The sequence below is a fragment of the Neltuma alba genome, unplaced genomic scaffold (genome assembly GCF_004799145.2).
Source record: "Neltuma alba isolate B1F8T4 unplaced genomic scaffold, ASM479914v2 tig00011591_pilon, whole genome shotgun sequence".
NCBI classification, from domain to species: Eukaryota; Viridiplantae; Streptophyta; class Magnoliopsida; order Fabales; family Fabaceae; genus Neltuma; species Neltuma alba.
The window spans coordinates 183,926-199,641 of NW_021636244.1; the positions used below are offsets into that span (position 1 = coordinate 183,926).

General features: G+C 35.3%; 2 protein-coding genes and 1 non-coding gene across 4 annotated transcripts; 2 read left to right on the forward strand and 1 right to left on the reverse strand.

Annotated features, from left to right (window-relative positions):
• Positions 1–792: 792 nt before the first annotated feature.
• On the reverse strand, positions 793–5,920 carry LOC114715450 (DNA-repair protein XRCC1). Its single transcript, XM_028900319.1, has 8 exons — positions 5,875–5,920; positions 4,900–5,256; positions 4,617–4,805; positions 4,404–4,515; positions 3,550–3,635; positions 3,308–3,418; positions 2,732–2,818; positions 793–1,428 (listed from the first exon to the last, which is right to left on the reverse strand). The coding sequence occupies exons 2-8, from the start codon at positions 5,176–5,178 to the stop codon at positions 1,087–1,089; spliced, it is 1,206 nt and encodes a 401-aa protein (XP_028756152.1). The 5' UTR covers positions 5,179–5,256; positions 5,875–5,920; the 3' UTR covers positions 793–1,086.
• A 107-nt stretch (positions 5,921–6,027) lies between these two features.
• Positions 6,028–6,109, forward strand: TRNAS-AGA (transfer RNA serine (anticodon AGA)). The gene has a single exon. It is a non-coding gene; the product is annotated as a tRNA-Ser (tRNA).
• A 1,202-nt stretch (positions 6,110–7,311) lies between these two features.
• Positions 7,312–13,620, forward strand: LOC114715447 (centromere protein C). 2 transcript variants are annotated; one of them, XM_028900313.1, is made up of 11 exons: positions 7,312–7,583; positions 8,282–8,487; positions 8,625–8,713; positions 8,793–8,907; positions 9,000–9,163; positions 9,613–10,955; positions 11,048–11,111; positions 11,506–11,591; positions 12,719–12,818; positions 12,903–13,010; positions 13,305–13,620. In XM_028900313.1, exons 1-11 carry the CDS (start codon positions 7,425–7,427, stop codon positions 13,430–13,432), a joined length of 2,562 nt encoding a protein of 853 aa, XP_028756146.1. In that variant the 5' UTR covers positions 7,312–7,424; the 3' UTR covers positions 13,433–13,620. The 2 variants fall into 2 exon arrangements, with proteins under 2 accessions (XP_028756146.1, XP_028756145.1); XM_028900312.1 differs by having other exon boundaries at positions 7,313–7,583; positions 12,713–12,818.
• The last annotated feature ends 2,096 nt before the right edge of the window (positions 13,621–15,716 follow it).

The following is a 15,716-nucleotide window of genomic DNA, read 5'->3' on the forward strand; positions in this document are numbered from 1 at the left end:
AAAAATTATAATAGCTGTCTAATTTAGAGTAACTTCCACAGTAATAACTTTGGACTATCAAATTCAGGTTTCAATCTATTATTTTCTTTGTTTGGCCAAAAAAATCTATTATTTTTTCAATCAGGTCGTAATTTACCCTTTTTTTCGAAATTTGATTAATCAATAGAATCCACAAATCAGGTGAGACAAAAATTTATAAACAGTGCTACTTACAGTGCATACCACTCACATTTATAATGTATAAACCCCACTATCTCATTAATAACTTTTACAGATTAAATAAAAATAAATAAACATATTCAAAAAAAAATTTGATTAAGACATTGAATTATCTACACACAAGTTTATTGCTGACATCGCATTATTCTTTCACCATCACAAATTTTAAAATTGCACACGTCCAAATTAGTTCATAATACTCCCAATTAATTCCATCCTTTTAATTTTCAATGTTTGCCATCATTATTGAGATGTTATCTGCATGGTGACATAGCTTATCTTTCAAAAATATTATTATCATGACGTAATTCTGAATAGTTATCCCACTTTTCAAAGATAAAACTTACCTGAATCAGTAAAAAAGAAGAGTAAAAATACTTTTCCAATTTCAAATAGACAAAAATACGAGGTCCAAGACGCTGCGCATGGACGCCACAGACACACCTCAACTATGCATCTTTACCCTTCATATCTAAGATACAAGTTCATATCTTTCATCCCTTGGCCTCTTGTTCCTTTTAGCTTTGAAGTGGAACGTGAAAAATGAAATGAATATATCAAAAGGTTAAGGCGTAGGGATAGAAGAATATGAAATATGCATTTCTGAACGATACGAGGATTTGTAACTGAAAGGGCTTTGCACCTTAACCACTAAGAGGTAGAATCGAGGATGGAAAATAACACTTGTGTCCGGAGGTAGGAGATACAATTGGAACATTACAAGGCCAACTAAAAGAAAAAACAGAGGCCACCCAAACACAAAGCTAGCCTTTTCCATCTATTCAATTTTTCACTCAAGTATAAAGTTCTGCTGAAAACCAGTTAAGCCCACATAACAGCCCCAGATCCTCGAGGTGACAGATTCAATCAGGTTTTACATACTGTAGAGGCCAAATTCTTGTATGCAAGATCTATTTCCTCTTCAGTCATCTCAATTGTCTCATCACTGTCATATGCGGGTACACCAGCAGAATTGGCTTTTGTTCTTTCGTTTCTGCTAGTCTGTTCTTCATTTCCCTTTGACTTCTTTTTCCGTCTATCATCAAAATTGTCAAGTTCCACCTCATAAATACGTTTACACTCCAGAGCCTGTCTGCGTAAATCTTCCTTTGATATCGAGGCTGTATTGTTTCCTGAAACATCAAATTTGGCCAGCTCTTCTACGACTCGAGGAATGAAGTTCCAGTCCTCAGTTGCTTTGCGGACATCCTGATGATAATATTTAGTAAGTCCAAAAGGCCAAAATCAATTAACAGGCAAGTTTTAGCTACAAAAATAGCTAGCAAGTTATACGTTACAAATCTACAGAAAAGTCAGTGACATAAATTGAGAAAGTTGAGCTAAAAGGGACATACATGAAAGATCCAATTGTGAGCATTCAAGTACAATGATATGTTGCAAGGGCCATAAAAGACGAGAAGAAAGGAGCAAGGAAAATTTCAGGCAGGAGAGAGCAGGATTCAAAGAAACAGTCTTATGCACTCTAGTGAGCAGATTTTCTTATTATTATTAGTTACACAGTAAGAATTCCAACCACTCCCCAAGGTAGGGACGAAAGGCAGGCAAACGTGCAACTTGTAAAATGGGTTAGATCATAATAATGACTTTATTGGGAAAATGTGAGCTACCAAATAATGCTTATGTTCAAGTGAGAAAGGAGGAAGCTATTAAACATAAAGCTCTGTTATAAAATATAAATACTGAAAAGTGATGCTTGGTATACATGTAGATAGAAACAAAATATTTTATTGAGAAAAGTTCATTAGGATAAAAAAAAAAAAATGAACGAAGATAAATAAAGCGTAAAATACTGAACTTCCTTTCAGAATAAAAATATAAAAGAAGGAAGCTTGGCAGAGTTTTGGAATTTGACCATGCTTTCCCTGAAGCATAGTAACATTTCGTCCATGAAATCGTGGAAAATTTTTTTTGTATGGCTTTCCAGAACGAAAGGGCCATGAAATCCGATTCTTTGCCTTTCCTTGTGCCGTGTTTCCATTGAATCAAATGTAGCCTAAATCTTGTGATTCTTGTCTGACAACTGACTATTTGATAATTTGATGGTACTTCCCAACACTTCGACTTGTTTACATTTCTTCCAAAATAGTTGAAGCTTGAAGGGATTATTCTATTATCCCCCCTCAAGGCAGGAGCATTGCAATAAATTGTTCAGTAAGAAACACTGATATTCTCTCGCTCATATAGTGCCGGGAACGTATTGGACCATATTTTAATGATCCTGACTTCAATTTTCTGTGTAAGCCGACCCCTCAGAGAAAGTCATTGAATGAGAACAGAACTGTGCATTCGATATCTCTCAATGCCAAATTTTTCTGAGTCCAACAGGATTTTAAATGAAAGCGCTGCATAAAAGAGTATAATCCATGCATGGACGAAACAATTAATTATACTTACATATATGAGTGCATAAAATAAGCCAGAAAACAAGATTCTAGATTACAAAGTTAACAAATCATCTCGAGAGGGAGAAAAGACAGAAGGAAAGAATAACCTGTTTTTCCTTGAGGGAACTAATTACATCTTGCAAACAAGTAAGAATCCCCCCTGCAGCTATTTTCACTATCTCATCTGGGTCTGGCTGAGAAAGTAAAATAAAATTAAGGGCAGATTCAGATATTATATTTTTTTTTTAAATAGGAAAGAAAAAAGCTTAAGCACAACTTAATTGCAACAATAGATGGTTACACCTGTCAATCATTTAGCATTGCAAGTTTTCCATAAGAAAATAAAAATAATGGCACATGAAATGAGTAGACAGAAAAGATGAAGCTTTCCAGCAAATGCTTCTGGACTCCTTAATTCCTAACGAATACTAAATTTTATCTAGGGTCATAAAGCATTTTAACATAAGGAAAATATCACTTTAAGCAAACATAATAATCAAACATACGATGAAACGGCAGAGTTTCAGGCTTTAGGAAAAAGAGCAAATATTACGAACTAATAAAGCAAATCAAAATTTAAAAGAGAAAACACCAAGAAACGGTTCGTTTAAAGGATACAAACTCAAGCAAGGGACAAGTTACAGAATGCCAATAGAAAGATGGGAAAGAGATCACTTAATAACCTTTTCTTCTTGACTCTCCAGCCACTCAACTGTTCTATTCATGTCATCAATAGCCCACTTCTTCACTTCAGAAGCAGAAAAGCATTTCTTGAAAGGATCATTTTTACTTCCCTGGAAGCATGTCACAAAACATAGAGATCAAAATTAAGATACAAATATATTTAGTAAATATGTAAAGTTAAAATTTGGAACTATTATTCTTGGAGACCAGCATTGTAGCTTACAGAAAGGTCAGCTTTTACCTTTAATTTTGTTGAGGTGGATGACTTTGAAGGTGATTCTCTTTCAGTATGCTTTGCAGATTTGCTGGGGAGGGGTGATTTTTGCCCTGCAAGCATCGTTGAATTAATAGGGAGAGAGAGTGAGAAACAACTCACCAACGCATTAAATATAAAATATAGGGTTCCTCTGGGGACATTCGATAAATATAAAATATAGGCTATGAGTTTATTGCCATGCCTAAATGTACTTCCAAAAAGGAAAATGAATATAGAAATGACCTTTTAAAAAGTATATGTAATTTTTTTTATTTCTAGAGAGTTTCAATTTTGTATGAAATGCATTATATAATTTATCAGTTAAAACTTACACCAGCCATATTATTTTCCAATTTATTTTTGGGATAAACATTTCATTGCACTTCTGATTGATTGTAGCGCTTAAAAACTCCTTCAGTTTACAAGGACATGGCCACAATGGCAAAATCAATTACTTGAGAAAATTCCAAAAGATATCATGTGGCGTAAGGTTAAGGCAAGAAGAAGAATAGCAACTAAAAATTTCTAATGGTCACATCAAGTGACAATTTATAAACTAATAGCAGTACTTGCAAACTCAATTATTTATATAATACAGGTCAAAACAAAGTATTTCAGTAAATTCTAAAAACTGGTAAGGAGAAAGGCAAGAAGAGTGGTACCCATATACTTCATTTCCAGCATAGTGTTTAAATTTTCAATTTTCTTTTCCCACGGAATACTAAAAATGCAAAGGCAACACATTCAGATGTAAAATTTACTTTATCAAGTAGCCTGTTATATTCATTAGATGTCAGTCAAACATGAGGTTCTAAGTATAGCACACAAAACCATATTACCTTCATCTATTTCCTGCAATTTATCCGTTCTACGCCATGGCTTCCCCACATGCATGAGGTAACTTTCAATATCGAGAAGCTTCCTTTGGGCATAACACTCTAATATCCAATCCTAACAGTCAAAAATGAAGAAAATAAAGTTTAGATTGTGTTGAAACTCATCAAAACCTTTGAAAGCATACGAATTAGCCATACGCAAATAATGAGGTAGACCTTTGAAACAATTGTTCCACAATCAGCTTCAACTTGCCGAAACTTGGGGGTATTTGGAAATGCACAAACCAAGAGAGTGCAATCCGAGTTCCAGTCAGGCTGATACTCCGCCCCCATTTCCAGGGCACGGGACCTCAAAATGCTGCGCTCAGGATTGACAAAACCAGACAGCACGAAAACTACCCCTTCCTGTCCATTAAAAGTTACATTACCTCAGTGGTGACAATGAATACAAAGCCAAACCCATGAAGCTCATCAATTGAAGGTTTATTGTTAAAAGTACCAGAAGTTTAGAGAAGCCTTTTGATTCCAAACTAGGAGCTGTAGATTTTCCACTATTTTCAGCTTTCTTGGAGGTCGTCCCGACAAATTTCCCTTCATCCTGGCCTTTGCTCTTGTTAGGTGTCTCACACTCAGAAGACTTCTCATCCTCACCAGCCCCCATTGATTTCTCCCCACAGCTTTTTTTCTCGTTTTCCCTTGATGTCATCCATGAGGGCAAGTTCCGCTTTGAACCTCTGCTATTATTAGCGTTATTTGGACTTGTTTTACTATTAGACATGACAAAATACACGGAAAGGTAGCCCAAGTGCGGGAACTTAAACTCCTGTTCTGGACGACATAGAAACCTGTGCAGGAGCTGATCGAAGCGAAAAGGAGTATTAAAAAGATTCACCTTACTGGACCTCAAAACTGCACAATTGCATGTACAATATGAAGATAGCTACAGCCTAAAGACCTTGCTGATATACTAGCATATAACGATTAACAACCAACCAACTGCTGGCTATGACAGCAACAGCTAACATTACATCTAAGAATTCTAAGAACAATTTCACTACGTATCAGGTGGCCGTACAACTTGTTAAATAAATCTCTCTCTCTCTCTCTCTCTCACTCTCAAGGACTCGTGTCTCCTAGTTTCTGGTAGCAGCATAACAGTTCAAACTGTGACTATGAGCAAAATCGCCGCGAAGAATAGCTAAGTACAACCAATTCGGAGAAATGAGGGAAAGAGTAGAAACTAGAAAGCATGACATAATGTTCTCTGTTAATATAAAATAGAAAAGCAAATTTTGGACAATCAATTATCACTGCATAACTCTAAGAAGTCAGAAGCATCGTCCAAATAAAGCCGCAACGCTGAAACCTTAAACACCAAACTCATCAATGCATGAATCGCACGAACGATCAGAAAGAGGAGCTGATAAGTGTTTGAGAAGATATGGGGCATGAGAAAATGAAGAGGAAAACCAACCAGTCGTCTGGGTCGCTCTTGGTTCTTCCCCCTTCGCCGCTGCGATCAGTAAACCTGTCCGCCAATTGCTTAGTTCCGGTCTTCAGTTCAGGAACAGATTAGGAGTACTGTAGTTAGTTAAATATAATCCTTCTGCAGCCCCTCTACATCGCAGTGGACGTGCCGGAGTGGTTATCGGGCATGACTAGAAATCATGTGGGCTCTGCCCGCGCAGGTTCGAATCCTGCCGTTCACGTTTTTGCCCTTCATTTTCCCGCGGACAGTGTAAACTTTTTCCCTTTGTCCTTGGTTTATATATAAATATAAATTATAAATTTGTTATTTAAAACTTATAATAATGACCCAGATTATTTCACATAATTTTTTCTCATCCAAATCTAAACATTCTAACAAGTGGTTCTCCTTACACTTGACTCAATTTCTAATTTTTCTTGAGAGCTTGACATTTAAGATCTGAAAAATCGAATTAACGCAATTAGGTCTTTAATTATAAATCCAACGTTACATTTTAGACAAATATCTTACATGCAATTGTTTAAATTAATATTTTGACCTTACTCTTAATTTTTTTATTATTTAAAACCCTAACTTTTATTACCAACAAGCTGTTAGTTGATATGATAAACAGTTTTATCCTCGTAAAGAGAAAAACATAAGTTCAAATTTCTAGAAGTGTATTTATTAAGAGAGTTTTAATTTTAGCATTCTCATGCCGATAAAAATTAGTCTCAACCCTCAAACAATCTGAGATAGAGGTGGTAATAAAGCTCAACCCACAAACCCACCATTTGGGTGGGCAAAATGCAAGCTTGTTTTGAGGTGAGCCTTTTATTTTAATAACAAAAAGATTATTTGTTTGATTACTTTTTATTATTATTTTATATTAATAAAAAAATATTAAAAATGGATTATGTGTTTATATTTTTAAGTTTTGAGATTAACTTAATTGTATAATTGTATGAAAGTATAAAAAATAACTACAATTTTGATATATAAAAATGTGTACTTTAATTTAAAAATTTTAAAATATATGTGTAAAAAATTGGGTTGGGGATAGTCTGGGTTGACAGAATTGTAATCCTCCAAAAAGCAGACCTTTTGAGCCTGACTCGTACTTATTCCAACTTGTTTAGGCTAGCATATTATCAACTTTAATTTAAGGATACTAACTTTCATCAATTCAAGGTGTGTTTGTAAAAGTCAGATTGAAAAAAAAAATTACTTTTCTACTGCTAATCCAAACACACCCTCAGTCTTTCATGACCTTATACTAGTAGTTCATTCTCACTTATCCACCTCATCCACCGCGGGCATAAACATCCAAACGCTATTTGGCCAGAACGTGAAACCAGAACCCAAGGGACCTGCAGGGACAAAATTGTACATGCACGTACAGTGGGAATGTCGCTCCCGCTCGTTCTTGTTTTCAAATCGAAATAAACGGGAAAGCAGACCATTCCCTCCTCTTTCCACCCCCGTCATCCTAGGGTTCTTCTCAGCAGGAATCTACTTCGATTCTTTTTCAACCATTTTAATGTTTCGATAAATCAATGGCGAGAGAAGCTCAGGGTCCTGCTTTAGTTGATCCTCTCGCCAACTACTGGGGACTCGCCCTCTTTCCTCAGACATCCAGCGTGCCACCCGATTCTTCAAAGCCCTATAATCCCGACGCAGACCTTGATACCATCGACAATCATCTCAGATCCATGGTATTTTGAATCTCTTAATCTTTTTTTTTTTTTTTCAAGTTTCAGTCTTTTCCTATTTTGAAATTTAGTCAGAAGAATTCACAGTCCGTCTCGGGGGCCAATGAACTTTGCGTCACGGTATTCCTATCTTTCAATCTTAAACTTAGGCTAGCATTTAAGTGCTTGAGGGAACTTTAACAAAACTAGAAGTTCAATTACACTAAGTTTCTTGAACTCGGTCTTCTCAGCTGATGAAAACTGTTGCCTCTTCTAGCGTGGAATGCATAGGAAAACCAACTGTATAGCACTCTAGAGTTTGGTGACTATCTTATTGACGGAACACCGCGAAATGGCTAGGACATCGATATGTAAATTCTTTTTTACTTCTATTTTTTATTTATCGTCTTTTTTGTGCTCTATAGAAGCTGGAATATGGTTGTCAAACCTTACTGAATTTTTGACATTTTACGACCTCCCCTCATTTGCCTTTGCCCAAAATGCCTCCCGTATCCTCTTTTTGCAATTAGAGAGTGGAAACCGCTTTTACAGATAGCGATGAGTTTCAACATTATGATGTACAGACAAACATAAAAAAATTTTGAAATTCTTTTTTGTTAAAAAAAAAATTAATGTTTGGTCTTGACAAAGGATAATGAGAGCGATTGGAAAGAACCTTTTATCAATATAAGAAAATATGAACTTTTTTACTGCTTTGCCAGGCCTTGGGAAGTCCCAGTAAGCTTCTGAAGCAGGCTAAGTCCATAGTAGATGGTAATCCAGGACCAATCATCTCTGAAGTATTCCGTGATTCAGCACCTTGTGAGACAAGTTATGTTGTTTCGGAAGAAGTTCCGGAGAATCCTCGAGAACGGAGGCCAGCCTTGGGCCACAAGCGTGCCCGTTTCTCTTTGAAGCCAAATAGAAAGTATCGCATTTCCCAACAAACCCACTGTTCTATTTCCTTCCTTAAATCTGTTTTCTTTTATTATTTTTCAAAAAGAAAGGGTTTATACTATGCATAACTGTGGCTTGAATTTGTGTTCTGATGCATCTGTCTGACAGTCATCTTAGCGAGATTTTGAAACCAAGTGTCGACATTGATAGTCTGAAAGATCCAGAGGAATTCTTCAAGGCCCATGAACGTTTAGAAAGTAAGTCACCTTTTGTTTCTCTTTTATATGCCCAGAGTATGGTATTCTGGATCTTCTTCTCATTGTACTCAATGCATAGATGCAAAAAGAGAAATACAGAAGCAAACGGGTAATATATTGTTTGAACCAAACGAGAACAATACATCCACTAATGCACGGCACCGTCGCCCAGGACTCATGGGGAATAACCAGAGGTACTATCCGGACACTAGGCAAACAATACATATAAGAACATAATCGACTATTCTGTTTATTTTTTTAACATTCCCCCTATTATTTGGGTCAGGAGGTCAGTCAGATACAAGCATCGATACTCAATAGAAACTTCTGGTCAGAAGGAGGATATCCCATCATCTCAAGGGAAATATGAATCTGGAGGCCTTGATCCTGTCCGTGAGAGCCCAGAAAAAGCTGAGGCTCATCCTGCATCACTGAGGAGTGAACTAGCTAGTGAGTGAATTCCATTCCTAGAACGAAACGGGCATTTAATAATGTCATTTTTGTGTTTGACATTCTGACTTTCATCTTGCCGTCGTCATTCTATTGACGACTATAATGAAATTAATTATTGCTGGCCTTCAATTAAGGTTTGAGCTGAAATAATCCTTAACATGGCGATTTGATCCTTGGCTCTTTTAATTGAAGCTGATTTTGTGTTTTGTCCACTTTTCAAGTCCAAAAGCTGTTGAATGGTTTGCTAGAAATTATAATAAAATTGTTAACTAGAGATCATGATTAAACTATTAATATTAATGGATCTCAACAGTTTAAACATTTGAGTTGAGATTATCCTTGACACAACCAATAATAGTGCCTTTTTCCCCCTCTTATTTTTCATTTCTTAGAAATAATACTTATATTTGATCCTTCCCTGTCTGTATGCTGAAATTTCCCTGCAGATTCATCTGCCATGAAAGAGAACAACCACAATAACATATTGGATGAATTACTACATAACAGTGAAGATCTAGAGGAAGATCAAGCAATCACTCTTTTGCAGGAGAGCCTACAGATCAAACCCATTTTTTTGGAGAAGTTATCCATTCCAGACTTGCCTGCAAACCGAGTCACCGAATTGAAAACTTTTGTAGGGAAGTTGTCAAAGCCAAGGAAGCCTTTAATGAACATAGATAATTTGCCTCGAGATATGAACAGTGTGACCCCTGAAAAACCTAGACAGAATGTAGGAAACCCTTGGCAGCAATTAGCATCACCCACACCACCAAAAAGTCCATTTGCTTTATTGCCGTCATTGCAGAAGCGCCTTTCACAGTCAAAGCCATCTGTTGATTCATTTTCCACTCTTGATTGTACACATTCGTCTGTAAGAAACTCATCTCAAAGTGATACGGCAGGAGATGGACTCAAGCTCATTGATTATGGGAAGCTATCTGATAAATCGGATGAACCTTTGATCAAAGATATTCAGATTTCAGTGGAGAAAACTGTCAGAAATTTGGCCACAACTTCTGGAATATCCGGGGAAGACAATTCAGGGAAACCTGCTTTTGGTACCGATATTGACTCAAATGAATCTCACCTTGATCTAGAGGTAGATGCTGGAGGCAGAAATATGAACAAGGTTATTAATGACATAGTAAGCATGCTAAATTCTGAGGTAAATGATGACCCCTCTAAGCATAAAGAAGACACTGTCAGAACTTGTGCCAATACTTCTGAAAATTCGAAGGAAGATAATCCAAAGGAACCTGCTTTTCCTGCTGATGTAGACTCAAACAAGTCTCACGTTAATATGGAGGCACACGTAGGTAACCGAGTTGTGGATGATACAACCCGCAGGGCAAATTATGAGGCAAATGAACCCCATAAATTGATGGAGGACACTGTCAGAACTTGTGCTGATATTTATCAAAACTCCAAGGAAGTTAATTCACCAGAACCTGCTTTTGGTATTAATGTTGAATCAAATATATCTCATGGTGACATGGAGTTAGATGTTGGAGCGAGTGATGTGGGTAGCAGGTTTGTGGATGGCACAATAAGCAAGAACTATGAGGTAAATGAACCCTGTAAATTTAAGGATGGCACTGTCAAGGCTTGTGCCAATACTACTGGAAACTTCGAGGTAGATAATTCAACAGAAACTGCGCTTGGCACAAATGTTGACTCAAATATATCTCATGTCGACGTGGAGGTAGATATTGGAGGCAGTGATGTGGGTAACCAGATTGCTCGTGATACAATAGGCAGAGCAAATGAACCTGGTGAATCTGCAGGCAAAGTACGTTTTTATTTGGGATTATAGAATTTTCACCTTATGTGACTGAAAAAATGTTTTAAATCTGAAAGATCAATTGTTATGACGAGGTACAGGTGCAGGAAGTAGTGTCTTCCGAACAAACAGCTGTTGCGGAGTTCAACTTAGTGAACCCACAAGGTATTGATATACTTAATAATTAACGCTCTTCTATATTTATTACTATTTACTAAAAAACTTAACGCCAAACATCATTAGTATCATTGTTTGGTCAGCCATCTTCTGCACGAGCTTGTGTTGTAAGATTGTGCTTTGAAAGCGTAAGGGGGAAAATACTTAGGCTTAGATGATGCCTTCGGGGAAATCTTACGAATTGACTGAAGTTGCTGTGGTTCACTGGATATAACAGTAAAATTAGAGTTTCATGAACTTGCTAGTTGCACGAATTAACAAGACTATAACTTGCAAATAAGTTACATGTCAACCTAAAGATCATAAAAGCATGTACTTTCAAATTTATTGTTAATGTTAATTTGCCTCTCGTTGTTTAACTCAGTTATCATTGTATTATCAGATCAATCTGGAGATGCTCTCTTTGAAGCCAATTCTGGCGATGGAAACACCAATACTTCAGATGATGGTCCAGGACAATTTTTACAGGTAACTAGCTTCCCAGAGAATCTTTCCTGTATCTTCAGTCTGATCTGTTTTTAATGGCATGGCCTAGTAGCGTGAAAGCTTAAGTGGGAGGCTAGGGATTCTATTTGCTTGTGGTTTCAGAACGTCTGCCCCCTTGATTGAACCCCGGGGGGGGGGGAGGGAAGAAGAAGAAGCCTAATCTGTTTCCATCTTGTTTTAAAATCATAGCATTTTATGTTAAATTTGCATGTTTGATTTAGGAACACAATTTAACTGTCTGTTTGTTGCGCAAATTAAGTTAATACTCCTCCGGTCCTAATTATAAGACCCAATTGACTTATTTGAGGAGATTAAGGAAGTAAGTTAAGTTGGTTATTTATAATAAATAAGTGTTGTCATTTCTAAAATATCCTTGCTAATTAAGTATATTGGCTAAAACTATTATTATTAGAAGGATTATCTTGGAAAAAATTGCATAAATATAAGTAACAAAATGGATTGGGGTCTTATAATTAGGACCAAATAAAAAGTCAAATGGGGTCTTATAATAAGGACCGGAAGAGTAGTATTTTCTTTTTGATTGTCTGAGTTTTCTTCTTTGTTACGGCCATAATTTTTTTTTACATTGAATGGATGCTGTTGGGTTCAGGGACGGTACCTAGGGCATTGGTCATCTTAGATGGTTCAAGTGCTATTTTCCTGCTAGTGATTTAATTATTTAATTATTTCATCATAACGACAGTAAGATTTCTTGACGAAGTGGAAAAGAATATACAAAGATTTAGGTGTTCTGCTCAAGCTATGAAGGGAACAAAGGGACATGGAAGTTACATCTTTAGATATGATAATCATAATTGGTTAGATCTTTCGGAAGAAGACGCTTGGACTTAATTACCATAGTGATGTGCTTTCTTATGATAGGAATCAAGATTTTATAAGCTGACTTTAGCGGTCCTAGCCTCCCAGGACTTTATGATGCACTCTCGGCATGAACCGTGGGCAATTAGTTTATGGCATTCTTTTTTATCTCGACTCCATTTCTAGTGCTTGCTTTAACGTTTCTAACGCGGTTAATTATGTTTTTTTAATGAATACACATTCTAAGTCTAGCTGCTTACACTTAAAATTTGTTGTCTTTTAAGGTACAGAGAAATACAGACAAGTCCCAGGTTTCAGTAAATGAGCAGAGGAAAGTTAAATCACGGAAACGCAAAGATAGAGGACTTTCTCGAAGGCAGAGCCTTGCAGGTCTGGACTCTATTAATTTCCCCCATTTACTAATATTTGCTTTTTGTTAGCATGAACAATGAAGTAATCTGTGTATATTCCTAGTGGCTGGCACATCATGGGAATCTGGGGTAAGGCGAAGCACTAGGATGAGGATAAGGCCTCTGGAATACTGGAAAGGAGAAAGGCCGGTGTATGGGCGCGTCCATGAGAGTGAGTACAGTCATAATGCTTTCTTATGGACATGCATTTGGTGAACTTAAGATTTTTGGTTATGTTATCAACTTGCTCAAACAAGATATTATTATACACAAGAATATCTTGTTTATTTGTAGCCTTGGATATAGTATCCAATAAAATATATTTAATTTTAAACTAATCCAATTCTATATTTTTTACTTGTAAAGAATCTAGTGTTTTTTTCCTAATGTTTGTCAATTATTAATAATTAATAATAGTAATAAAAGCACGAATCCTTGTGTCTGACATAAGATTTTGACCTTGCAGGTTTGGTAACTGTGATTGGGGTGAAGTGTTTGTCTCCTGGAACTGCTGATGGAAAACCTATATTGAAGACGAAATCTTATGTTGCTGATGAGTACAAAGGGCTGTTCGACATAGCTTCTCTACATTGACATGCCTATTGTTATGTTGAGAGTTGAATAAGTTCTGCCATTTTTAATTTCTTGGGCATCCTGGCTTAGTTATGTATCCTGAACTTTGATCTTTGGTGCTGTAAATGCAGTCTCGCATGAATGAAGTATTACCTAACAGCCTGTTATATTTCTTTAGCAATAAAAAACAGTTTCTTTCTTCGATTTAATTAAATTAAATCAAAATTATTAAGTAATATCATATGGTTTCTCTTTTTCTTTTTTTAAAAAAGGACAACCTGACTCAATACTTACATAGGTTCACTTAAGCGTTCAAATCTTCAGGTTTTAAATTGAGGAATTTTAAATCTAATACAGTTTTAACATTCTCACGCGCCACCTACGTATTTTTCTGGTCCGTACTTATCAAAATCATTAATATGATTACTAATTTTACTATATCATGCAAATTGATTTCCCCGTCAAATTCCACACAAACCATCAAATCATGCAAGATAAACAGTATTCTTTCGGTTTTAAATATATGACTCATTTTATGATATAAATTATACTATAAAATGTATTTTAGATTTAAGACCGGAGGGAGTATCAAAGAACATATAATTAATAAGTAAAATAAAAAGTATATATAATTAATTCATGCATCTAAAAACCTGTTATACTTCTTTAGCAATAACAAAAAGTTTCTTTCTTTGAAAAATCACAACAACAAAAAACTGTCAAGATTAAAAAAATTACACACAAAGATCTATTCATAAAAATTATTATCAAAACACATACTATTGTTATCAAAACCCATATTAATGTTGTAACGGATTCTTATTTATAATTTTTCTATTTTGACCTTCTTTTTTTTTTTTTGCGATTTTCCCTTCTTTCTTGGCAATACATTTTCCATGATAAATATGATTACACGGCAATGCCAGAATATCATCGTCTTCTTCGCCTTTATCTTTAAAAGAATTTAAACAAACACTGCACTGTTCTTCTTCTTTTGATTTCTCATCCAACTTTGCTTCCTTGAGCGATTCAACGGTGTTTTGCCTTACCAGTGTCCTCATTGCATAGTATTGATTCGTGACCTCTTCCATGAGCTCGTCGACGTTGTACTCATTTTCACCGGCGGGATAACGGATCGTCGCCGCTGGCAGACTTCGGCCATTGCGACTGAAAATGAAGTTGAAGAAACGCACAAAAGTTGCTGCGAATTGTGTGACGATTTTTTTTCCACATCACGACGAAAGGATCCCAGAGGCCAAAATGCTGAATCTAATTGAAAAGGTACGTACCTTATACATATATAAATAGATTACAGGAAAAATCGCAAATAAGAACCATGAAATTTGAAAAACACAAATAAAAACCCGTGATAACATCACTATAGGTTTTGATAATAATAGTATAAGTTTTGATAACAATTTTTGTAATTCGATCCTTATCTATAATTTTTCAAATTCTACGATCTTTTTTTGTGATTTTCCCTAGATTATGTTTCTCACCAAAGTTTTAGTTCAATCACTAATTAGTGGATATCAAAATCTTAATCTTAAGGTAGAAAAATCTTGTAAGTTTTGGATAATACCACAACTTGTAAAACGTTAAATAGTTTAATCCATCCGATTAATTAGTTGGCAAAAAAATATCAATCCGATTAATTTTATATTAGATATGTGTACGTAATTATATTAGATATTCTAAGACCAAATAAAATAAAACGGAGTTCAAATAGATTTTTCTTTTAAAAAATCATTTTCAGTTATTGTCGATTTTTTTTTTTTAAATGGGAATGCGTCTAATTTTTCTCATGATAGTATTTTTTAAGTTTTTTTAAAAAATCAAGTTTTAAAATATTGATATTAATTAATAATTAGATTGTGTCAACAAATGAGGTTTATTATTCATATGTAAAATCATTATTTCTATAAATAAATGGAAAATATTATAATGTAAATAGAAGAAATATTCTTGATTTTCAATTAAAAAGTAATAAAATCCACTCAGGGTGACAATAATGGGAGGAGCTCTCATCATTAAACAAGTAATTTTCTAATTTGCCTCCAGTAATCCATATGCAGCTTTTAAACACGCACTGATAAAAACCATTTAATTCCTTAATTTCCAGATTAATTAGCTAGCCAAAACCACATATACGCAATTTTAATTTTTTGCTAGGCACAGGTATTTCTAATGACAGCAATTTATTGGAAAGATTATAGAGCACTAAATATTGACATTTCTCCTAATACTAATACGAATTTGAATTTCAGTTCGTGATGTTACGAGAGACTATCCTATTCTATTAGAT

Excerpts from the sequence above, each read along its gene's own strand:
- LOC114715450 (XM_028900319.1), bottom strand. The coding sequence starts at position 5,178 with ATGTCTAATAGTAAAACAAGTCCAAATAACGCTAATAATAGCAGAGGT. Across the intron at positions 2,819-3,307 it reads TGGAGAGTCAAGAAGAAAAG|CCAGACCCAGATGAGATAGT; the intron begins GTTATTAAGTGA and ends TTACTTTCTCAG. Across the intron at positions 1,429-2,731 it reads GTTCCCTCAAGGAAAAACAG|GATGTCCGCAAAGCAACTGA; the intron begins GTTATTCTTTCC and ends TATTATCATCAG.
- LOC114715447 (XM_028900312.1), top strand. The coding sequence starts at position 7,425 with ATGGCGAGAGAAGCTCAGGGTCCTGCTTTAGTTGATCCTCTCGCCAAC. Across the intron at positions 8,908-8,999 it reads CTCATGGGGAATAACCAGAG|GAGGTCAGTCAGATACAAGC; the intron begins GTACTATCCGGA and ends TATTTGGGTCAG. Across the intron at positions 10,956-11,047 it reads CTGGTGAATCTGCAGGCAAA|GTGCAGGAAGTAGTGTCTTC; the intron begins GTACGTTTTTAT and ends GACGAGGTACAG.